General features: G+C 47.9%; 3 protein-coding genes and 1 long non-coding RNA gene across 5 annotated transcripts in view; 1 reads left to right on the plus strand and 3 right to left on the minus strand.

Annotated features, from left to right (window-relative positions):
* The window catches only part of MOB1B (MOB kinase activator 1B), a 44,644-nt gene extending 40,154 nt beyond the window's left edge, over positions 1-4,490 (minus strand). The window contains exon 1 of one of the 2 annotated variants that reach the window (XM_037392303.1): positions 4,357-4,490. In XM_037392303.1, the coding sequence (XP_037248200.1) occupies positions 4,357-4,370 (14 nt within the window). In that variant the 5' untranslated portion in view covers positions 4,371-4,490. The remainder of the gene's footprint in view (positions 1-4,356) is intronic. The other variant, XM_037392314.1, reaches the window with a different exon arrangement.
* Positions 4,491-5,956: 1,466 nt separating this feature from the next.
* Positions 5,957-9,985, minus strand: LOC119150124. The gene is made up of 2 exons (XR_005104947.1): positions 8,229-9,985; positions 5,957-7,189 (listed from the first exon to the last, which is right to left on the minus strand). It is a non-coding gene; the product is annotated as an uncharacterized LOC119150124 (long non-coding RNA).
* A 144-nt stretch (positions 9,986-10,129) lies between these two features.
* Positions 10,130-19,664, plus strand: GRSF1 (G-rich RNA sequence binding factor 1). The gene is made up of 10 exons (XM_037392348.1): positions 10,130-10,321; positions 10,593-10,737; positions 11,622-11,777; positions 12,135-12,275; positions 13,766-13,895; positions 16,478-16,635; positions 16,785-16,909; positions 17,592-17,727; positions 17,947-18,030; positions 19,398-19,664. Exons 1-9 carry the CDS (start codon positions 10,145-10,147, stop codon positions 18,003-18,005), a joined length of 1,227 nt encoding a protein of 408 aa, XP_037248245.1. The 5' UTR covers positions 10,130-10,144; the 3' UTR covers positions 18,006-18,030; positions 19,398-19,664.
* Positions 19,665-19,797: 133 nt separating this feature from the next.
* RUFY3 (RUN and FYVE domain containing 3) overlaps positions 19,798-24,339 on the minus strand; it is a 57,853-nt gene continuing 53,311 nt past the window's right edge. The window contains 2 exon segments of the mRNA XM_037392335.1: positions 19,798-22,327; positions 23,636-23,710. Of these exon segments, the coding sequence (XP_037248232.1) occupies positions 22,184-22,327; positions 23,636-23,710 (219 nt within the window). The 3' untranslated portion in view covers positions 19,798-22,183.

Below are 24,339 nucleotides of genomic sequence, written 5' to 3' on the forward strand. Positions count from 1 at the left end.
TAACCTAACACTACCGATGAAAGCTATAAGCAGCAAGAAAAAAAAAAGTTTTACTTCCTGTGACATTCACTGTCAGAGCTGACTTTGTATAAACTGTACCTGTAAGGATCTTTTTGCTTTCCTCAAAACTGCTGTTAACAAGACTTTAGAAAAAAAAAATTAAAAAGTTAGCAGTAACTTCACAGTTCTCTCTCCAGTTTACTCGTAGGCAAAAACTCAAGAGACTTCATTTTTTCATTCCTGGTACTCTGCGGGGGCTGGTGGGGGCGGGGGGGGGGGGGACGACGACACTAAACACAGTTAAACAACAGATTTTACAGTAAGGTGTCCAGAGCCTCTACCCTGATCTCTGCTCTAGGAACACAGCCTGCACAGTTGTATTACACTAATCAAGCTAAAACTGAAGAAAACCATTACATGAAAATACAGGGAGAAAAACATCTGCATGTTCAACAAGCATGTACTTTCCATGACCAACAGTCTGTAAATGCCTACACGTTGATTTTCAATGACCAAAATTCCAGTTTAGAAGCCCTAACCAGTCTTCTGTGGGACTCCGTGATAAAAAGGAGATAAATACCACATCTCCAACTGTTAACTACAGGAGCACTCAGGAAGCACTCTAGCTGGAGAGCAACAAAGCTGAAAAACACTGCCCACTTTAGAAGCAGCTTTCATTTGGGAAGTAACAGCAACTCAGGCATCTAGGAAAGCTGAGGAAGGGAAAACATTTTTCAAGGGCAGGATCAGACTGGGAAATCAGGAAGGCCACAATGCTTGTCAATCTGGAAACACACACACCAGCTCTGATTCTGGTATTACTTTGCAAGAGATGTAAGGAAAAGAAAGTAATGTCCCACTGCACTTTCTGCACATACACAAAACTATGACTTTAACTAAATTTTTTGAAAAAATTAACCCACATGCACCACCAGAGGAAGCTGCTAAGCTCCGCCATGCCATGTAACAAGACACAGTTAACTTTGCGTTGATTCCTCAACATATGCACCCCAAACAACAGCTACTCACCCTTACTTGCTGTTTCCATCAGCTCCTAGTCTTTCAAAGTCACATCGGTTACAGCTACCTACATGAATCTCATTTTACAAAAACTAAAGGCTGGAATTTTCTGACAGGGATTTATGAATACACAGATGACTTTTTTTTAAGACAACACCACAACTTCAACAATAAAACTGAATCTTTTCCTTTCAAAAATAAATGGTTTTCATCTAGCTTCTTTTTTATGTAAGTTTTACCAGCGTAGGATAACACAAGCATGTTACCATATGGCACGCCTACCAGAACTATCTTTAATTTTTTTCCCTTGGAGATGTAAGTTAAAGTACCTGCAATGATGCTGTAATTTCCTTTTAGAGGCAGCTTACCAAACTGAATTTTTTTGGAACCAAAGATATTTTCTAGTCCAATTCCTTTTTTTATATATATATATATATATATATATAAAAAAAAAAAAAAAGAAAGATTCAGGATAATCTATTCAACCATTGGAGAGGTTTATAAAGTCTTTTCAGAAAGGAAGAAACAGATCAGAAAGAGAAAACAGTGGCACTGAAAATAACAATTGCTGTCAAAACTGAGTTGTATTAATTCAGTGATTCGTCTCACAAGACAGTCTTTTTATAATGTTACCCATAACGAGAGGAGACAATGGATTCCCTTGATTCCCCCCCCCCCCCCCCATGTAGCTTTATATGTCACTGGCCCTAGCAACAGCAAAGAATAGCAATGGATTTGTCAGCGTACAAGGACTGTGCAACGGGCCGGCGAGGGGGGCCCCAAGCACCCTGTGTTATCCAAGCACAATCACCCTGTTATTTGACAACAAGCAAGTCTGCAAGCAGAACACGGCTTTTGATATCATGCCTGAGTGTCAAACTGACAAACTACAGCCAAGTTACTGATGATAAACCTGCGTGACAGGTTCACTGCAATTTCAAAAACTTTTCTAGTCTAAGCTCACAGGGACAGTCTTCATCTGCCACATCTTTATTACAAGTTCAAAACTGTGGGCCAGTTCACAAAAGGAAATTGTGAGTCAGTTCACAAAAAAATAACAGTATCAGCAACGCACAAAAAACAGCATGAACAAACAATTAATTTAGCTACCTCCATACCAAGGAAATTCTCGGGGACAAAGGGTGTGAAAAAGTACTATGATAAACCTATGTAAAAAGTACTGTGAAAATGGGGGGGTGTTGCAGCTCAAAATACAAGTTTGCAATACTGTATCTGTAGAAGTGTAAAGATATCCAACTACTATCTTTGAATACTCTTATCAACTTAACATGAAATTCATGTTTGACAAAAGGTGGTGCTAACTTTCTGGATACTTAAAAAAAGAATAACTACTTGCCAGTACAATAGAAAGTTTCCTAGTCTCCCTGAGGCCTACCAGGCATATTTTAACTTTATTTTTTAAAAATCCATTTCTAGACTGCAGATGAGCAAATTAGGTGCCATGTACAACACTCCACCAACAGCTGAGACAGCTTTGCCAACATTTCTAGCTTTGCCATGCAATAGCTGTAGTTCCCACGTCTGTATTTCATCCAGCAGGACCACTTGAAACAATGGAGGTGGGGGTAAAGGTTTGCTTTCCTAGGTTTCAGAAGGGTCTGGAAAAAGAAAAAAGCATCTCATTATTGCCTGTGACAGAGGGTGGAGGGTTTCATGCTTTTCCGTTACCAGTTAGCCAAATGCCACAGAGAGGGAGGTTCTCTAATTTGCAAACCAGACTCCCAGGACACCACTGTACTCAAAATCCTGTCCCCCTTCGCCGCCGCAGCAGCTGAGAATTATGAAGGAGGGGGACAGCTGGGCTTCTCATTAGGAGCACCTCGCCTGAAACTAGGGACAGTCATTTGCACCCACCTCCCATTTTCAGCTTCCACCCTGCAGCTGATAGGTGATTTGCAAAATCTCTCTTGGGGTAAGACGGTACAAGTGCACTGACAGGCAAGCCGGTTTGCTATGGGAGCGGGAAAGAGATAAACGCCACGGAGAAATTTAGAAGGAAGCCAGCACTGGTGTTGTCTCCATGAGAACACAACTTACGAAAACGCTCCAGTTCCCAAGATAAAGTATCTTCTCTAAAAGCAGGCTACGTATACATCTGTTGGTTATCAATAGAAGCCTTTAACAACTGTCAGATATCATGGCAACCGTCCCACCAACCGCTCGCACGTAACTCCAAAGGCACAAACGCGCAGTGGGGCGAAGGCCTCCACGGAGCTTGGCTCCGCAAGGGCGCTTTTTCCAGCCGCCTGCATTTCCCTTCTTTCCCTAGAGCACATCTTCACTTTAATTAATAGGTCACTGAACCGGTTTATGTTAATTGTCAGAAGTACCTCGTCTTTGTTCCCAAGGGGAGGGACCCAAGTTCATTCGGTTGTTGTCTACGAAGCAAAACTGCAAAATGTAAGGTTCTGCGCACACCTCAACTGCCACCAATTCCTACGGGAGTTTTTTCACGCCGCAGCAAACGATCGCTCCTCATTAGAGGCGCCCGCTGCCCGCGCTGCCCCCGCATCCCGCCGCGCGGGCCCCGCACCCCTCCGCACCCGCGCAGCCACCCGCGCCGGGAACGCGCCTCCGAACGCGGCTGCTCACCAAGCTGCACCGACCCGATCCAGTCTTAACTCATCTACCTCAGATATCCCTACGGGCAGCAACTTCTGCCCACACCGTCCTTGCTATGCGCAGAAAAAACGTTATTAAAATAAAAAAAAAGAAGAGGCACGGAGTCCAGCCGATGGTGTTTTTCCCTCCGAAGCTGCCCTCGCCTCCCCACCGCTGCCCCTCGGCACCCGCCTGGAGGGCCTCCCCCGACCCCACATCAACAGCCTCGCGTGGATGTGTTCGCCCCCCGCGGCCGCTTTTCCACCCCGTCCCCGCTGCTGGAGGCGCCGGGCCGGCTGGGGAAGGCGAAACCCCGCTCCCGCGGCGAGCTGCCGCCCTCCAAACGCCCTCCCGGCGCCGCGCCAGCCCCGGCAGCCGCTAACTGCCGCGGCGGGGGGAGCCGTTACAGCCGTTAGCGCGGCCGGGCCCCCCGGGGAGCGGGGCACAAAGGGAGCGAGCGGGCAGGGCGCCGCTCCGCCGCCGGAGCGGGACGGGCAGGCGGGGAGGTGCGGAAAGAGGCGCCATGCCGGCCGGGAGCGGCCGCCCCGCTCCCTCAGCGCCCCGGGCGGTGGCCGCGTCCCCTCGGCGGGCTGCCCTGCCCGGCGGGACGGGGCAAAGGAAGAGGAAGGCACCCTTTCTCCCTCCCCAGGCGGCCGGAGCGGGGCGGGGGGGCTCCTCCCCGCCCGCCGCCGTGCCCCCTCCGCGGTTACTCACAACAAGAAGCTCATGGCGATGGCGGCGGAGCGGGACCGGCGGCTGCCTGGGCTCGGCACGGCTCGGCTCGGCGTTGCTCGGCTCCCAATGGCAGCGGCGGCGCAGGGCGGGCGTGTGCGGGGAGAGCGCCGCGGGGCGGGGACACGGCCCGCCGCCTCCCGCCGCCGCCGCCACCCGCGGCCCGCCCGGCCGCCATCGCCCCCAGCGCTCCCCGCGGCCGCGCCGCCGCGCGCCGCCCCTCACCGCCGCCGGCCGCCGCTCCCCGGGCACGGCGCTCCCCCTCGGGCGTGCCCCTCGGATAGCGCCCGGTCCCTCCGTAGCGACCCCCAGGTCTCCCAGCCCTCTCCCCTCAGGCACCCTCGTCTTCCCTGGAAGCGGGCACCCCCTTGCCCTTCGGGTACCCCCATCCTGTCAGGCAGCGCCTTTCCCCCCAGACACCCCCAGCTGCAGCCCCTGCCCCAGGGCTCCCTGGAGCGTTTCCCCCGCCCCAGGTGACCCAAAGGGACAGGAGAGCAGGCATGGCCCGCACCGGCCATCCTCGGGCAAACCTCTGCACAGCTCCAGGCCGCGGCAGCCCAGCTCTCACTGGGCGATACTCTCTGGGCGCGGGCATAACACATATGACAGGCTTTAGGTGGTCCTGGCACTGAAATCCCTGTGATTACCTACTAAACGTTGCAGGAGAACCATGAAAAGCTCCTGAGCGATAGCACGGCCCACCAGCCTTCATCCCTCTTCTACCCCAAACCGCCTGCTGCGGAGCAAGCCCGCAAGGTACAGGAACGGGGAGCAACTAGCTTCGCTTCAGCGTGTCATGCCAGGGACTCAAAACGCGTGATGATTTCATAATTTATGCCATCCAGGCTTCTTAGGCGATCTATCCTCATTCTTCAGGGTGCATGACCAAGGAGTTCAGGTACTCAACCCACAGATGACCACCACAGTCAAAAACAAGAAGGGAGATCTTAACCGGCATTTCTGCCCTCCTCACTCAACAGTCTGAACCTTTTTAAAAGAAACGTGTCAAAATGGCTTCTAATATTTCAACACAAATGTTTGATTTGTGAGCAGTTTTTAACTTGGCTGTTTCAGGTGAGCAGTCAGCTAAGGACAGACACACACACCTCAGAAGTGAAGATACAGGCAGCTGCAAACTACTGAGGGGGAAAAAAATAGAGTTTTCTTACAAACCCTTGGCAGATCCTTCACCTGACCTCTGCCCTGAACCGCCTCACCTTACACAAGTGTTGTTAAAAATGGCACGTCCTCCCATTTGTGGAATTATAATGTACAGCACAGTGGAGTATCATTTCAGCATACGTTTTCAAATAAGCACAAGCGCATCTTTGCCAGCAGCAACAACCCCACAGCATGCACTTCCCTGGCAAGATACTGAGGGTGCACAGTGCATTGCAAAAGATGCCCGGCAGCTCATTCCACACCAGATGACAGCTGCAGGCTCTGGTTTTGGGGTCTGGGGACTGTGCTCTGGGAATCCTTACCTCCCATTCCCAAACAGGAATAAGGCTTTTAATTTCGGGGTTTGTCCCAGTCAGTTTATATGTTCTAGGGGAAACAAAGACAGCAGCAGCCAGAATGCTTCAAACTGAAATATTATATTCATATCAAACAATGACTGCACATTCCACTGTAGACTTAGCCACATCCAACTGCCACCTCTTTATGGCAGAAATTACAATCCCAGGATGTAATTTCACGTGAAAATCTGCCTCCATGTAGCTCAATAAGGAGCCAGCTGGATTTCCAAGAGGGAACAGGACAGGCAGCAGGACCCCCAGAGACTAATTCCCTCCTGCCCAAAGGGATTCTGCGAGCCTGGCAGCCCTACAAAGCTCACAGTACTGCAGGTAGGCCAGAGGAAAACCCATTGACTTCCAGATTCGTTATCAGGCAAATTCAGTACATCGAAACATGCCACAATCCCGCACAGTGTTAAGTTCCTGTACGGCACATAAGGGGTTTCAGCTATAACACCTTATGTGGCAACATTGACAGTTGTCTGCTGCTCTAGTGTTTTTAAATGCTGAAACTGCATTTTCTGCTTTTCTGGCTCTGTCCTTCAGAGCAAGTCAGAATGCTAGGTCAGTGCATTTCTGAGTAAATTAAAATTACACTACCCTTTTTAGGACACTTTTTAAATCAAGTCTTTTACTGGGCAGCAAAGGCGTAATTAAAAAGCATTTCATGACGTTTGCAATTTTTCTTTTGGCTGTATTAGTAAAAGCAGGCACAAAATGGGTCTCTGGGCACTTTTTAACAGATGCTGTCAGGCTAAGCTGGCCACATAAACCAAGCTCAAAAAAAATATTGCTGATCTTTCTGGCAATTCATGTTGGGACAGGAACAACCTCCATTCCCTGTTCCCACCCATACGCTTCCTTCTACCCACAGAGTGTTTTATTTTAGTGGCAAGTTAAAATTAAATGTCTGTTGCTGCAGCAGTCAGTAGGAAATACTTGGCTTGGGTGGCTGTCAGGAGAAATGGTTACGTAATGTGTACATTTTATGTCTCACATTAATATCGGTCTGTGCGGGATGGCTAAGGGTCACATGAAGTGCTCACTTCAGACGCTGCCAATACAAGGGACTGGCAGCATGCTGCAGTCTTACGTAAGAGTCGAACCGCTCAGTTGCTCCAGGAAAGGCACAGTGAATGCTCCCGTGGCCTCACGTCTGTCATTTTGGTTTATCCATTATACTGTGGAGCTTAAAGAATTACTCTGAAAGGGCCCTCAAGCTGACAGAGTGCTTTGGTCCTGAACTGAAGTTTTCAGCTTTGGCAGCACAGCTTGGTAAACACGGAACATTCCAGCTGAAAAGAGTTCAGAAATTAAGATCACAAAACTTAATAGGCATGTTATGGCGAATAGAAAAAAGGAAACAAAATTTTGCCTTGAAATGTAAATAATACAGTAAGTAAATACTAAGCTTTTAAACATTCTCCCCACATTCTAGATTAAACCGATAGCATCCATGAGATTTTTAATTGGATACTTGTTTGTGCATTAAGGTAAGGGATTTGATTTGTGAACAAGGGAAACATTTAAGTATAAATATCATGGTACGTACTTGTAATTACTTGCTACAAAAAAATGCAACACATGAAGAAATTACAGGAACTATGAGGTTATTATGCAGTGGTCCTAAGCGTCACCGTAATTCTGGAGCTGGGATGATACAACTCAGCAGCCCTGTTACCACTGGACTGTAGAAAGCATAATAAATTTGGCCCTCTGTTGCCTTCAGGGCTCCTGTGGAGCTTGGATATGTGTCATTCCTGCTACAATGTTCATACACTTCAGTAATAACGTGTCAGAAATAAATTATTTGTGTAGGACCTGCTCCACAAATCTCAACAGCGTTTACGGTGTGGACAATGTCTGCAGTGACATCTCTCCATGTACACTATGCTTTCCTTTCTGTTTTCCAGAGTTGGTGGGCTCGTTCAGGTTAAGGACACAATCTCCTGCTGAATGCTGAGAGAGTTACAAATCAGCGATTGTATGACAGGCTCATCTTTCACAGAAAATGGTAGAAGCCCTACTGCTCGAGTAATTTAAAGCTAAATTAATAATTTTAGAAAATGTCACAACAAAAGGTCAATTTTTCTTGATGACAGATTATACAAAGTGATGTTTCCCAATATAAGATAAGCATGTGTTTTAGTATCAACTCAGAAGATTTTTCTTTTTCCTCTGGTCAAACTAAAGAATAGCTGGTATTCATTATTCTTAACAATTAACCTGTTTAACGTTAGGTATTGAGAAAGGCATCTTCCAAAGTAAATCTAACTTCTTTGTCAACAGCAGTATGGAGGGACATCTCCAGGGGTTTTTTTTGGTTTTACTTACAGTAACAGATTTCCTCTCATAAGCAGACTTCATTCAACACCAGTTCTGTCGAGTGAATAAATGCAAATTCTGTTGTCCTAGGATGATTTATTTTTTTTCCTCTGACCGTAGGTGCGGAAGCTTTGATCCGTCACGGTTGCTAAGGAAGCTCTGGGATTCCTGGAAAACTTCAGTGCCAACAGATGCCCAACAAAACGGTGCCCTCTAAAGGTAACTCGCACACACTGACAAGCTACAAGACAATCAGTGGGATATTTTTCACTGTACTTAGGTAGCAAATATATTGAAGGAAAAATGAGTGGAAGACGTGCATCTCTTAAAGACACCCTTCCTCACACCCTGCTTGGTTCACAAGAGAGGAACACACATAGCATTCCCTTGGTCCGTAACATTCAGGGATCTGCTTATTCAATTAAACTTCAAGCACAAAAACCAATCCAGATAAAGGTAAGTGTTCAAGATGAATTCCTGTAGTTATCTTAATTTTTTGCTCCTATAAAATTTCCGTGCTTACTTAAAGAAGGTTTTGAAGAGAAACCTGACATGTAGACTATGAAAAACTGGAATGTGAACCACTTCAACACTGAGGTTAACATTCCTTTGAAAATGTGTGCAATACGTGATTTACCTTGAAAACTGAAAAGAGTTGAGAGTGCTGTTGTCAAGAGACTGTGTTATTATCAAGGCAACAGTCTGTCATGAAAGTTTGTTACAGGGAATAGTTTATAAAAGTAAAAGCCAGCAATGAGAAAACATAAAACAGCTTGTTAACATTTCCAAAATGGTGATAAGGAACACTCAAGGTTTCTGAGAAATTAATGGGTTGGCAGTACTACAAGCTGAAAGACTTTTGTTGAAAATCCCAAGATCCTATCTTGGGTGATAGTTTGCAATGGCTTGAGATTGCAACTCTTACCTGGTGATCCCAAGACTAGAACTACAGGATGCCGGACAGAGGGCGATAATCTTCCCTGTCATGGCTGTCACCATCTTCCCGATGCTGGGGTCCACACGCCCGGACAGCCTGGCTCATCCTTCTACGGAGCAACCACTCAGATGCCTGCCTGCCTACCCTGGGTCTGAGCTTCCACAGTCTCCCATGGCCTCCTCCACTGTTGGGTTGGGGGGTTTGGCTTGTCTTTTCTCTTCTTTCTTGTTTTGTTTCATCCTAAAAAGTTTTCTTTTGGGTTCTGCATAACCTGCCTTCCCCATGTGTGCACTTACAAGAAGCTGGTGCTGGCTATTTCCCCCTCATCCCTCTTGGATGCAGCAATGACAGCAGGGCTGTTTTTCCAGATCATGGGAAAGGTGTGTATGTTCCTCCCAGACAGGTTCAGCCAGTATTGCCTCTGATGTATAAGGCTATCAAGCTCAGAACAGAGCAAGGGGGAGAAAATCAGGTCTCTTAGAACAGGGAAGGGGTGCAAAAAGGTTGTCATGCTTAAGTCTGACGTAAAACTTTACTTTGCAAATATACTGAGGGTGCGGTGGGGGTGGGGGGGTATTCCTTCCTGTTTTGTTTGATAAAAAAATGTAAGCCCGTTAGCGGTGACAGAAAGTCTAACGGAGCATAAGCCAGTTAATACCGTGTCGCGACTCATGGCTGTGGGAGCGCGGCAGCTCTAACAGGCGTTTGGCTTCCCCCTGCAGAGGCTGAAGGGCCCCCGCTGGGCCCGGCGGGCCGGCAGTGAGCCCCGCGCCCCCCCTCGCTGCGGGCAGCGCCTCGCCACCTCCCGCGCCCGGGCCCGCGCCCCGCCGAGCCGGCAGGCAGCGGCCGCGGCCCGCACGGAGCGGTGAGTCTGCACGGCGGGGGGGCGCGGCGGGGAGCGGGGCGCGCAGGGGGCGCTGCCGCGGCGGGGGCGCCACGCTCCGGCGACGCCTCCTGTGAAGGGAGGCGGAGCCCCCGTCCGTCGCCCATGGCCGCCGCCGCGGCGCGCCGCGGGCTGCCCGCCCTGCTGCTGCTCGGCCGCCCGCCGCCCTGCCCGCGCCTGCCGGCCGCCCGCCGCCCGCTCACCGCCGCCGCCCCCGGGCCGGGGCTGGGCGCGCCGCGGGCTCCCGCCCCGCTCTGCGCCGCCGTCCGCAGCTACAGCCAGGTAGGGGCCTGCGGGGACGCGGCCTAAAATGGCGGCGGCGCGCGGCCGGGGGACGCCGAGGGAACCCCGCTGGCCGGGACCGAGCCGGGGGGCGCCATCGCTGCGCGGCCCCCGCCGCCGCGGGGACAGCCCCCCTCGCCTCGCTGGGCCGGGGTCTGTCAGCGGGGCGGCGGGGCCCTGCCCGCCGTGCGCCAGCCCCGGGACCCTGCCCGCAGTGCTGCGCCTCCGCGTGCTCACGGGGGGGTTTGTCCCTGTTTCTTTTTAATGACAGGTTACAGATTCACCGTCCCGTGAAGGTCACCTCTCCGACGGAGAGCCAGAGTCACCCAAGGAAGATAATGACAGCGTCTATCTCATCAGGGCACAAGGATTCCCTTTCTCCTGCACTGAAGAAGATGTGCTTACCTTTTTTGATAGTATGGGAGTTAATTTTCTGTGTTAACTGTTCGGGGTGGTGTTATTGAACCCAGTAGTGAATGATTAGTTAACAGAACCAAACTTAAAAGATGGTTAACTAGAGAAAGATGAGGTTTATTCACTGTTCCCACATATAAACCGAATGATAACTTCCAGACTGCTGGACAATGACTAGAAACTCATCCTTATGGCTTTTTATATTCAGCTGAACAAGCCTTTCCCTTGTTAGTGAGCATCTCCACAGAAAAGGCAATCCAGTTCATAGTAGCTCATTTAAAGACCATTATGGCTGGCTTTATCTCCAGCCCCCCTCTTTTAAACAAACTGGAGTGGTTCACTAGTTTAAACTTCAGTGTCACTTTCTGATCCTAATTAGTAGGCCTGTGCATACCTTTGCAAGGCTGACCCCTCCATACTGTAATATCACGCTGCATTCTTCCAGAGGTCAGATCCAAGTTTTTGAATGGTTTAATAACCTGCTAAACTAAATTACATCAGTTTGAAGTCCTAGGGGAAAGGAACATAGAGCAGGCAGAGTATAGCTGTAAAGACTGAAAGGCTGTAGTATTTGTTCTTGATTGGAGATAACTCAGAAACAAGTAAGTTTACCAACAATATGACAATATATATTATCCATTTATACAGCTGCGGAAGGTAAGGGATGATCGGTTTCTTGTCTGCAATAAGCATTGTGTGTTAAGCATCATGTATTAGTATGAAGGGTAGAAATAGGAATTTCCAGTCCTTTGTTTCAAGACAGTGTTTTGCAGTGCTGAGGGGGAATCACTCTATGCAGAATATTCAGGTTTCATCTGCATTCAGAGGACTCCCATGTTTGATGTAGTTGCGTATGTTTCTGTATTGTGTGTTCCTTGATTTCTAGGCTGTAGGATTCGAAATGGTGAGAACGGCATACACTTCCTCTTAAACAGGGATGGGAGACGCAGGGGAGATGCCTTAATTGAGCTGGAGTCAAAAGCAGATGTCCAGAGAGCCTTGGAAAAGCACCTGAGGTATATGGGCCCGCGCTATGTGAAAGGTGGGTTTGAAACAGCAGAAGTCCTTTGGAAGAAAACTCAGAAGTGAATAAAACCTGCTTGAATAATAAAGCGGGCTGGTGTGATGGGGGCAGCACAGAGATTCAGGGTGTGGAACAGAGCAGCAAATTAAATTGGCCAACAAGGCACCATAAAGCCAAATTTTCCTAGGCTGGACAGGAAAAGCTAAGTGGCTTACACCATGAGGGGTGTCATTACATGACCATAAGAGTTTGGGGTGGGTGAAGAAATACTATGGGGGGAGGGAGGGAAGGGAGCTGCCATTGAAGAATGCCTGCAGAGTGCCGCCTTCCAAGTACCATGAGGGAAAATAAGTTTTGTGCCTGTGTTCCTTGCAGTCTTTGAAGTACATGATAGTGATGTAGAGGGCTTGCTACAAAGTCTGCGGGATGAGTCACAAGCCATAAATGATGGAGTTGTACTGCTCAGAGGCCTTCCCTTCAGCTCCACTGAGGACGATATTGCAGATTTTTTTGCAGGTAACTCAACCTAGTCTGTGCTCTTCAGTTACGAGAGTTATTTCTCCATATTGATGCTTAGATAGGCTGTTGTCCTTCAAGCAAGAAAAGCAAAAGCACATTGAGCCTTGAACACCTTAAACAGTATAAGGAGTTGCTGTCCCCCTGTAGGCAGAAGTATCTGAGGCTTTCTGAACAAGCCTTTGCCTGCAGTGTTTTCTTGCACCTTTGACTTTCTGCAGGTCTAACCTAGGATCGGTACTTGCAGCACTTTTCTAGGGGGCTAGCAGAAGGAAATAGAGTAGTCTTTCCAAGAAGAAAATGAACTATCCCAGCCAAAACCAGGACAGAGAGAAACCTAGATCCCATTATCTGCAATTGGATTGCTACCAGTGCATGATTTGGTGGAGTTAAGAGAGGCAAAAATGCCTGTACGATAGTTACAGTACAAGTGAATGCAGCATGGGTATTCTCAGCTGTATAATCATGACAGATTACATATGCTACTTAAAAGTATTAAAAGCAGATTTTTTTTGTTTATCACTGGCTTGTTCATGGTTGTGAAAGTTAATTGCGCCAGTTCTCAGCTGAGCAGGTGTTGCACAGTGGGTGTGTGCACACTTACCTCCCATACTCAGTGCTAGAGTAATCGGGTGGTTCCTGCGTGCATTCATTAAGAAAGAAACCACCTAGGTTTTGCAAAATAAATTGATGTTTCCTTAGGTAAAGTTTTATGTTGTAGATGAAACCAAAACCAGTTCTTCCCTGCAACTTCTTCCACACCAGGTAGGCCTGCACACAGAGCCCTGCAGCGCTGAGGCTCATAATAACCACCATTGTGCCAAAAGACAAGGCCACTGATAGCAGATTTTTCAATTGATAACCAGTAGTTCAGTATGTTTGAAGGCATCTAGTAGCAGAATTATCACAATTAAATGACTAGAGCAGCTTGTGGAGTATTTCCATGTTTTCAGGAGCCTGGGGAGACCCTTTGAGAAAGTAACAAGGTGCAAAGAGGCATGCAAAAAAAAAAAATGTAGTAGCCCAGCACAGTGTGCACTTTGTATCATGTCAGATACAGCTATTAACCAGATTACAGGCTCCCCGAGAAGATAGGATACAGCACAAAAGCTGAAGTTCAGTGAATTTGACCTTGGTTTTAAACAGGTGGGAAAAACTACTGTAATAACATGCAAAAATTTCAAGAACATTTGTGCTGTGGATCTCCTTGTTGTCTAGAACATGGATTCACTTATTATTTTTATAGTTACTAGAAGCCTCAAGTCAATTCATTATTGGCAGTTAAGCCTTCTGTTGAAAACTAACTGAAACAAAGCAAATCAATTGAAGTTTAAAACAAAAAAGATTTGTAGGCCAGCATGAGCAGTTGTTTCAGAACTATTTAACTGCCCAGTTGTCAAAAATCAGAAGAGTAAGGAAAAAAGATGTCTCTGAGCTATAGTGCAAGTTCCTGACAACATGAATGCCTTTTTCTCCCCACCCTTCCATAGGTTTGAAGATAACTGACATAGCTTTCATCTACCGGGGAGAAAGAAAATCAGGAGAAGCTTTTGTGCAGTTCGCCACTCCTGAAATGGCAGCTAAAGCCCTGTTACGACACAGGGAATATATGGGAAGTAGGTATGTACTTCACAGGGGCTCAGGAGGTTAGAGGAATGTAGTACAAAGTGTGGTGTGTGACTTACAGCTTGCTTCTGACCAGGTGAATCAGCTGATCTTGGGCTATACCGTACTTGCATTATTATTAAGGAAGCTTCTGCCTTTTTACCCTTAAAACCTAGAACTCAAGACTTCAGATTCAAATTTCAGTGGAAATCATAGCTAAGTCTTTCTCATACTGGGGTCAGACTGTCATGCTGCACCTTAAAACATTTTTTTAGCAGCGCCCTCTGAAATACTGTGTAACCCAGGTGTTAGGTCTTCGGGTGATGTTTTCTTTAGAACCCTGGTAGAACTGGAGAAAAGAAAAGGAAGCCTTTTGCAGGCTTCTGTGCGCTGCAGAGATGCCTTCGGCGATCACAACTTGGGGGAATTTGGAGCCTCTCAGAAAAAGTCTCAGTTCTTTTTAAGTAATCCTGAAAGCCAGTGTTATCCTAACAAAAAGGGAGTGATAGCATTTGGGGCAGGGAACACTAGATAGACACTGCCTGCCCAATCACAGGTGCATGGAGATCCTGCACCTCCCACAGACATTGACCCAACCAAGTTTCCCCCATGTTTCTTGGTGCTTTTCTGCAGTTTTGGCAACCCTCACCCTTCCCTTCTGCCCAGGGCCAGGCAGAGTCGGTGTCTCCACTTGGAGATTACCCTGCACACAGCACAGCTGACACTCACTTCTGGCTTGAATCTGTTCCCCACATTGACTGCTGGCCGACACCGTACAATCACCTTTGTCTTTGGCGACCACATCCACCTGGGCTGTCCTCTTCCCTCAGGAATCCATGTTGCTAAATTTTCTTCTAGAGCACAGAGCCCTGTGCCACTCTCACAAGAGCCTCTCTTTTCTCAAGCAGAAACTTTCTCCCCAGAATCACAGAATCATTTAGGTTGGAGAAGACCTTTAGGGTGATAAGAGTCCAGTCATTAACATAAATGCTGCCAAGTCCACCACTAAACCATACCCCTAAGCATCACATCTTCTAAAAACCTCAGAGCTACAGTCAGGGAAAAAATAAAACAAACTATTGATTTTACCCTGTTGAGCTTTTTCATTTTTCCTTAATAATCCACCAAGGTCTCTTCCAGAAATCTGATAACAAAAGACTTCTCCAGACCTCATCAGTTCTCCCATACATACTTCATTTTTTTGTTGTTCTTTTTTTCCTGTTCCTGGTCTGCAGTTCCTTGGGCTTGTTGTTCCCCCCTTCCCGGCCAATATTAAAAGAAAACAGCAGCTCTGTAGGTGTGCCCAATAATTGAATTAACTAGCATACTTCCCTGCCCTCCAGTAGAGATTAATTCTCAGCCTGCCATTAATTTTTCCTTTCTCATGATGCAACAACAGCTGATCTGACTCACCTGCCCAAGTTTATACACCTGGTTCTGTGTGATTAGCCAAGAAATGGAGTGGTTTCCAAAACTGCTGTCACCTTGCTCTCATGCACTCTTCCTGGGCTGTCAGTTTTTCCACAAATGGCCTTAAGCTGTGCACAGTACTGAGCTGGGGCTCACGGGGGCTGAGCTGTAAGCTCTCAGCCTGTTCGTGGTGTTACTTTCCTTACTCTGGCTGCTCTCTTCAGGAAGGGAGGAAAGCCTCCTCACTTGGATGCCCATATTCTCTTCATCCCGTTACTCCTTCAGTGCTGTGGAAATGGCCTGATTTAACATTGCTAGTTAAATTTGTGCGAGGCCCGGCTGGTACTGCTGCGAGCTCTGAAAGATGAGCACAGACAGCTCTGAGTTAAGGTGCTCTGGGGCAGGTAGCAAGAAACAAGGCAGCATAATTTTATGCTTTGACTAAACCTGTAAATAAGGGTTTGTGGTAGTTTTTTTCTTTCTGTGCTGTAAATGGGATCTTGCTAGAGCCCCTTAATGTTGCATTAAATATCGGTGTATTATGCCCTTGACTTTCACACATGCCCCTGTTACGTTTTATCCCATCACTTTCATAGCCATACATAAAATCTTACAGCTGCACCGAAGTATTTAATATGTCCCTGTGCATCTTCTAGGTCTGGCTGTTTCAGTAATCTGTTTTGGGCTTGGGTGTGTGGTTTTTGGTTAGTTTTTTTAAATTTGGGGTTTGTAGAAATTGGAAAGTGCAAGCTGCAGATGTGCAGTGAGGGGAAAACAGCCTTACATACAGCGCTGCTCCAAAGGAGAGGAATCATTTGTTAGGGGAAGGACACCTGTATTTCTGTGACAAACCAGAATTTTGGCTTGTGGGTGATTGGTATTATTTCTGCAAGAACTTTGTATAAGGCTGTAAACTAAAGATGTTGTCCAGAGCAGACTGGTAATCTGTCTCCCAGTATGTGGGTTTGTCAGTGCAAGTTGAAAATGCCTTCCGTAAGCATAAGCATGCAGTTAAATGAATTCATTCTTCAGAACCATGGCTTGCTGAACCATGGCTCTCACACCCCACCCACCCAGTACCTGAGCAGACCAGAGACAGGAGAATGTCCTCAAGGTACCGTCTCAAACCCTTGAGTTCTTTGTGGAGGTGCAAGATGTGCCATGTAATCTTTTCCTTTGAATTCTAGATACATAGAAGTGTATGTCAGTAGAAAGCATCAAATGCAGAGGCATGTGCCTTACGACAGGCAGACGGTGACCTACCCCAGAGTAAAAGAACATGAGTCCGTTTCTGAAGAAAGAGGATTGAGCGACATGGGAAGATCTGATGCTGAAAAAGAAAATAGTGAGTCCCTCCCTGTCAGGCATGTTCTTTAAGGCCCCTTCATTTTACCCTGATTGTCTGCTGTGAGCATGACCCCGCGTGTCTACGGCTTTCACATGGGGGAGGTGATAATTGCAAGCATTAATGATGTTTTTTCCTGTATTCCACAGAAATGTGCAGGGAAGGAACGGAAAGCTCTGGGCATGTTGCAGAAGCTGGGAATATCTCATCACCGCTGCACTTTGTCCACATGAGGGGCTTTCCTACCCAAGCTAGTGCCCAGGACATAGTGAACGTGAGTAACAGTAAAACCGTGAATGAAATCTGGCTGTCATTACCAATTCAAACCCTTGGTTAATTGTTACAGATTAAGTGACTTCCAATGTTTAATTTATCTGTGTCTGTGCTAGTCCTTGGTGCTTGAGAAACTTGAGCTTGCTGTGGGCTACAGGCTGCCCTGGGTAGCTGTGGCCTCCTGGGCACAGCAGTGATATAGTTGCTGCTGTAAATAAGAATCAGTTAAAGCTTGCTGGGCTGTCTTAGTATCTGTTGCTTCAAATCGTGCAGCCATTTATAAGCCTGGCTAGATTTCACAGCTGAATGTACAAAAAAGTGTTTCAGAATCTTTTAAATAAAATTTTACTTCATTTTAATAGCATAGAGCATCACAGAACAAATGTACCTGCATTTAATGACTTTGATATGTACAGAACACATGTACTGTGTGAGGATTTCTGTTCCTGTCAGGAATTACCAGGGGCTTACACAGGGTGGGAGGCTGCGCACAGTGGGACAGGTGACTTGGGTGGGCCTCACTTCACCCAGGCAGAGAAGGGGGACCTTCTGCTACTCAAGAGCTCTGACTCCCCCATAGCTGGACAGGCTTTATGAGTAAAAACAAGTTTCTTGGTTAATAGGGTGTGTTACTGTCATGTTGGTTGTTTCTTGCCAAACTTTCTTGTTTTCCTCCTTTTCAGTTCTTTGCTCCACTGAAGCCCACGAGGATCATGGTTGAATACAACTCCAGTGGAGATGCCACAGGAAAAGCAGATGTGCATTTTGAGAGCCATGAGGATGCAGCTGCTGCCATGGCTAAGGAGGGGTCACAGCTGCGTAAGTAAAACCGCAGATCCTCAGGTGCTTTGGCACAGCATGTCAAGCTACTGTTAACGCTCTGTGCGAAAGGATCACATTAAACATAGATTTCCAAATTACCCTATAAGGTGACATTGGCTTTGCAAAAAAGAAAAAGAAAATAAAAAGAAGAAAAAAAGAAAATGGAACACATACAGATCACTAAACATAGACTACCTCTCTCAAATTGTTCCCCAGAGTGCAGTGCCATTGAATTATTCCTGAATAAACATCCAGAGGCAAAGGAAGACTGCTAGTGACAGTGGCACGAGCTCAGATTTGGTAAGTGCATCTTTATTACTTTGTTGATCTTGTTCCTATTTTAGTAGCGTGTGCCTCAGGCTTACTATGTCTGACACTTTGGATTTCAGCGACCTTAAAGGCTAAAATTAAGAGTGGCTGAAGGGGATCATCACAGCTAACCTGAGGTCAGGCATCGAGCCTGGACCCTCCAGCCTGCAAATCCAGATTCCACAGGGTAGCAAGGCCTGTGGTGATGGGGCAGCGGCTCCATGCCGAGGTTACAGCCCCAGCTGGCAGAGGTTCTGCTGTGCTCCGATGCTGCCCAGCTACGCTGTAGCTTGCTCTTTCACAGCTGAGGCCTGCTGCAGTGTGCGTGACAGCTTTCTTTTTTGCTTTTCTTTCTTCCTTTAAAACTCTGCTAAGTGTGATTGATTAAAGGTCTGATGAGGTTGTATTCCCTGGCACAGAAGAGGAAATGTGGCTAAGCATTTCCCAGAGCTGTGGATTAACAGCAATTGGTCTTTAGGCTGGGGGCAGGGGGAATGTTACTTACAGTTACAGGCAATGGAGTTTGACAAGTAACATTGTTGGAGTTGTTTCTCCCTTTTTTAATTCATCCCCTTTCAGAAGTGGCCCGGTAGGGTACCTAAGCACAGTAGGCAGCCTGTTTTCAATGCAAACATTGGAAACCATGTTTTTCATGGCGCTAACCTTGGGGTGGGGGGGCAGCTGTCCTATAGTGGGACAGTTTTTTCTTTTTTTGTTGCACAGAAACTGTCTTCTCTCTCCTGGCAGTTTACAAGAGAAAAACGTGGGTGTAGGCAGGAGGGAGGTGGCCCTGCTGCAGAGGCGGGCACAGTGTGGCAGGGCTGGTGTTGCTGCTGAAACAGCATCTGAAAACACCAGCCAGCCCTCCCTGCTGCAGGATGGTTTCCCAGGTCTGCACTGTGGGGCAGAATGTTTGTACCTGGAAGACATTTCCTGTGACCTTTACAGAAGGCCCAGACCAACTTGTTATACTTCCATGAATTCCCTTGGGAGTGTTGCGGGGTGATGGTTGCCGCTCCCGCAGGGGCCTGGTCCCCACAGGTGCCGCAGGGAGGACAGGCACCCCCAGTGCCCCACAGCCCACCCAGCCTCCCTGCCGCCTCGTGCGGGGATGGCCACCCACAGTCACTGGCCCCGGTGGAATTAACCACCCCCCACGCCGTGCACACATCCTGCAGCCCCCCACGAAAACATCTTGTAGCTGTTTGTATCATCTTACCTTTTTTTCTGAGGTCTTTTAGTATGGCCAAATTCTGCTGTTTTATTATGGGAGACAATAATTTGGAATAAAATGCAGGGAAGAAAGGAAAGCAGTAGGCTGCAGCGAGGTAGTCATTTGTCTTTTTCCTCTTTTCTAGGCCAAAGCGAACACATTCCGTGGGTACAAGCGTAAAGATCAAGTACAACTGCCGCTGCTCAGTAACAAGGATAACCTGTATAAAACCTAGTTCAGTGTTGTGTAAAAGCATGTAATAAATTGCATTGACATACTGTGGAAAGGTTGTTGCAAAAGTAGAAGCAGCGGTAAAGGAGGAATGGCAGACGCTGCAGGAGGGAGCAGTTCTAGCCTCCAGCTGCATAACTATGTACAGATCATTAATTAAAAAAACAGTCTTTGCAATTAACAAAACTAGAGTGATTTAAGGTCGTCATATGCAGAAGTCAGCAGAGGGGCTGTGTAGTGTAGCCAACAGCTCATCACTCCTGCCGCGCTTCTCTCCATCAGGGATGAACAGACCACTCGGGATAGACATGGGATACAGATGTTCAAGTTTTTATTATTGTGTGGAACAAAATTAACAGCAGAAAAACAGCCCTCCACTCCCCCTAGTCCAAACATTCAGGTGTCAGCCTACGCTCCAGCATTACGAGTGGTACCTGAACAAATGTGCCTTGAACATTGCAGTATTACAAGCGTAAAACATCCAGTACTTGGAGGCAGAGCTATTTGCTGGAGTCTGAGATGCCAGGAAAGAGGCGAGCACCGACACAGCTGGCAGCGAGCGCAGTCTCACTCTGACCTTGCCAGATGCCACTGTAGTCGCCAGACCTGTATTCTGAAGGGTTTTCTGCCAGTTCCCTGCTCATTTGTGACAATCTCACATGATTTCAGAGGAGCTGCTGAGAGCCGTCCTGCTCTGCACACCAGCAACAGTCCCAGCCCTCACTCGGAGCAAGCAGAGCAGCAGCTGTTCCTGCTGGGACAGCTGGAAGCTGGATACAGGTCACAAGCTGTCGCTTCAGAGCTGCAAAATGCTGGGTGTGCCAGTGTTAAAATCCTTTCCAGTAAGGGCCCAGTTTCCAGTTTACTCCTCTAACATGGAAGTTGCTTGGGTCTCACTTGCTCCTTGGCGCATGAGTCACGCTGGGCTTGGATGGAGGAACCTGAAATCCCGTAGCTGTGTACAGTACGTACACAAAAAGATTTCCACTAAATTCTGTGTCTTCTCTGTTCATCTCTGGTGTCTCACCCCGTCAAAGCAGTGTGCCCACACTTGAATTCTAGGCTTGTACTTCAACACTGTTTACAGCCACTAATCTACTTTAAGGGATAGCAGCAAGGAAATGTCACTACCACAAGGGGGAAAAAACCCAACAAACAAACCACAGAAAAACTACTTAAAGTTGCTCCCCCTGCGAAGTGCTCTGGCTCTGAAGGGTACCAAGGGGAGTTGGAGAACTTGGGTGGCTGAACACACCAATGCCTACAGGGAACTAGAAAAATAATTCCTGGTACAAACTAGCACCAACCACGTAAATAAGCTCAGCTCTGACACGCTTTTTAATGCGGTTCCAGACAGTCTAACGAACAGAAAATCCCCTCCGGGGCATGAAACCACTAACCCCTAATCAAATCTGTACAAAACCAAATGCATTTGTCACATGTAAATACATCTGTTTTCTATGGGCTACAGAACATTCTGTGGTCTTCAAGACTGAAGTAGGCTTCCAGTATAAGACGGACCAAACACAACTTTGACATGCTAGGTGCTTCGTGAGGAACCACCACCGCTTTTTGGAGCGACATAAAATTCCTTGAGGTAATAGCAACAAAGAATGATGTAGCACAAAGTCCGAAACCTCTTTAAACTGTGTTTCAAATTAGAATTTCTACCAGGTGAGAAACACTCCGATTTCATCTCCCCTTCATTCTGAGCTAATAAAAGTGAAACACCTGTTTTATGACTTTTTCACATATACACGGGGGAAGAGGCAGATCAAAGTGGCTCTAAACCTTTGGTGTCATGATGACAACTGGGTATCTAAATACTTGGGGATCCAATCCTTCCAGGTGCCGCACCAAGAGCAGAAGGTACAGCTGCACCCTCAGCTCTGGCCACCCTTGTGTAATCATGAAGTCACAGTGAGGGTCTCCGAGAGGAAGGTCAGAGATGCCATAAGGCACTTCCGTGCCAGATCAGTGCAGGTCCTAGTTCTCGCATCATGCACACCTCAAAAACACCTACACCCCCCACCCCCTAAAATACAGAAGGAGAACTTTCACAGCTTTGTATGATTTTTCCATACTGATTTGCATGGCAAGCCCTTGGCCAGAGGGCTGTGCCAAAGAAATGAAGCTAGAAAGTGTTTATGGGCATCTTACCTGGCCTCCTTACCCCTGGCACTGATGGAGCACAGTTGAGCCAGATTGTCAAAGGCAACGGGAAAGGCGAAATTCCAAGTGCAGCCAGACATGAGGATCAAACCCGCTCCTCTTCTGCGTTCAGTGAGCCTTGGCTTAGCAGCAGCACTTCCACAGCACACGCCTGAACACGAGCATTGCCCAACTCGCAGGCACAGACACAGGTGCACACACACACACACACACAGAGCTCTCTTTTGGGGGGCAGGGGCTCTCTGCTCTCGCTGCGCCCTGAGGCTGCTCGGGCGCACCCTGGGGCTGCTCCACATGACATTCCCCAGGCGGTTCTCCCCAGCACTGGCTGAGGTCTGGGAGCAGGCAGGTTGCTGGACAGGGAAGGCTCAGGCTGTTGTTTAGTCACAAGAGACTGTGAACGCCACGAAGCTGCTTCCCCTCCGCCCTCCAAAGAATGCAGGTGAGCGTCGCGTCTTCACATTCCCCCTGAACAACCCCAGAAACCAACGTCATCGTGTTTTGTCACGTCTCTCTGCAGCCTGTCCCCTACAAGGGACTGCTGGAATACTGCTGGATGAGCCGCTTGTGACAGGGATTGCAGACGCGCTCGGGGTTAATGCTAGACGGGAGGGGCAGCTCATTCACTGAACAGGCTTCACAGAAGGTGCCACCGCAGTTCTTGCAGATATTCTGTAATGCAGAAAGAGGACAGAGATGTTCAAGACACAAGCAACACGCAGAAACTTAACGTTTTCTCTCGCTAACATCCTGTGTTTTCTCTCATTAACATTCAGTCAACCCAAATCCTCTGCTGAGCTAGAGAGAAACATGCCAAAACTCCACCCTGTCCCCTCCGAAGCCCCTGCGTTCGCTCCTGTGCTCAGGACCAGTTTGCAGCAAAGCTCCTTAGGCCCAATCAGAGTAGGTGAAGGCTCATGGTAAAGCAGGTTAGAGTTACCAACAGCAAACCATTCAAGTTTTAATTGATGAGGTCTACTAGAGCATTTATTCACAAGAGGTGCTGTATATTTTATAGTCATATAAATACACCAGAATAAATCTTGTCTGATACGCGTATTTACATTTGCACGTGCATTTGGAAATGTGTCGAAGTCTGACATCAAGCTGTTAGCGTTTGCTTTGAACTCAATGCGTTTTCTCAAGATAAACACAAGGGAATAGGAAAGATTAAAAATCCTACAGTTCCCACGTGTGTAACAGGAGAGGTTCATGGTGTGACTGGGGGGGTGGGGGAGCAATCAGGACCCCCCCCTCACTGACTGCTCTAAGCATCACGGCACTGCAGCGCCAGGGAGGAGAGGGCTGGCTTCCGACCACATCAAGGAACGCCGTCTGCGCAGGTGCTGCAGAGCAGGCTGGCCTGGGAGCAGCTCTTCACCCTGGCAAAAACCACGAGGCCAGAGCTGCGTCCGTGCCAGGCAGAACTGCAAACACAATCCAGCGCTGCCTTCCAGCGCCACCCCCCAAACTACTTGCAGCAGTGTGACCAGGACACGGGCTGCACTGACAGCAGCTCTGTCAGCACCCTGGCTTGCCTCCTTGCAAACTGCTCCTCAGCGCCGGTGGAGGAGAGCACCTGGATAAAGGCAGCACTCCCGCTGAGCACCCTTGCTGATAACTCTTGTAATCCCTCTAGATTCAGACTGTAAAGCAGTGAGGAAAGCCAGAAGGGCTTAGCCACAAAAAAAATAAAAGAAAAAGGTAAGGTGGCTCAAGTGGAGAAACAACAAACACTAACACCTCCTAGTCTCACTTCTGATCGACTCCAGAAAAAAACCCACTTAGCTAAAAAGGGAAGAAGCCACTAAGGGGAAGGAAAACCAAACTGCTGAACACAGAGGAGAGCGGGGGACCCCTTGAGTGACCACTGTCATTGTCCCAAGTCACCCATAGGAAATCTGTGCTATTTGAAAATGAAAATCAGAGGAAACGCACATTCATCAGATGACAGATGGCAATACAAGTCCTCAGAGTTACCTTTTTTTTGCTCCGGCTGCTTTCTTCCTGGCAGAGCTGGCAGATCTCGGCATTTTCAGGTCCTGACAGCTGTTCCTAAACCCCAAGTAAAAACCAAGGCATTCTGCTTTACACAGCACCTCCATTAGAGCTCTGCAGCTAATCCGCATTCTTACAAAAGGGTGAAAGATTTCATGTCCTTGTGTTTTTAAACCCCTCTCTATTCACAGCACACCCCGCAGCCACGCAGAACCACCGTGCACTTGCAGGATGATCTGCAGTTGTTGCACTGGCTACGGTGCAGGGCAGACAGGGAAGCACGGCACGGCTGCCTGAACGAAGGACCACGCAGCTCAATTTTCAGGCTGAGATCAAGGCTGCCGTCCCAGCAACAACGCGGGAACTAAACATCTTTTTCACTGTGAAGAAGAGCTGGCGGATGCAGAAATTCTCAGCAGACAGCGCACAAAGCGAGTGTTGCAGCATCCCCTTCACAGCCAGGGGTCTGTCCCGGCTTTGCCAGGCACTCAAGGGAGAAAGGCTGGATTTGGGTCAATTTGAGATACATGAAAACACCAAACCAACGGACCAAAACACCCCCCTCCCTCCAGCCTACAGAGCAACTGGCAAAAGTGCAGCCCAGACCAAGGAGGTTAAACACCGCCGTTTTCACAGACAGCAAATTACATCATGCTTTCATTGTTCTTTCCAGACCACCAACCCAG

Source organism: Falco rusticolus, chromosome 1 (assembly GCF_015220075.1).
Source record: "Falco rusticolus isolate bFalRus1 chromosome 1, bFalRus1.pri, whole genome shotgun sequence".
NCBI lineage: Eukaryota > Metazoa > Chordata > Aves > Falconiformes > Falconidae > Falco > Falco rusticolus.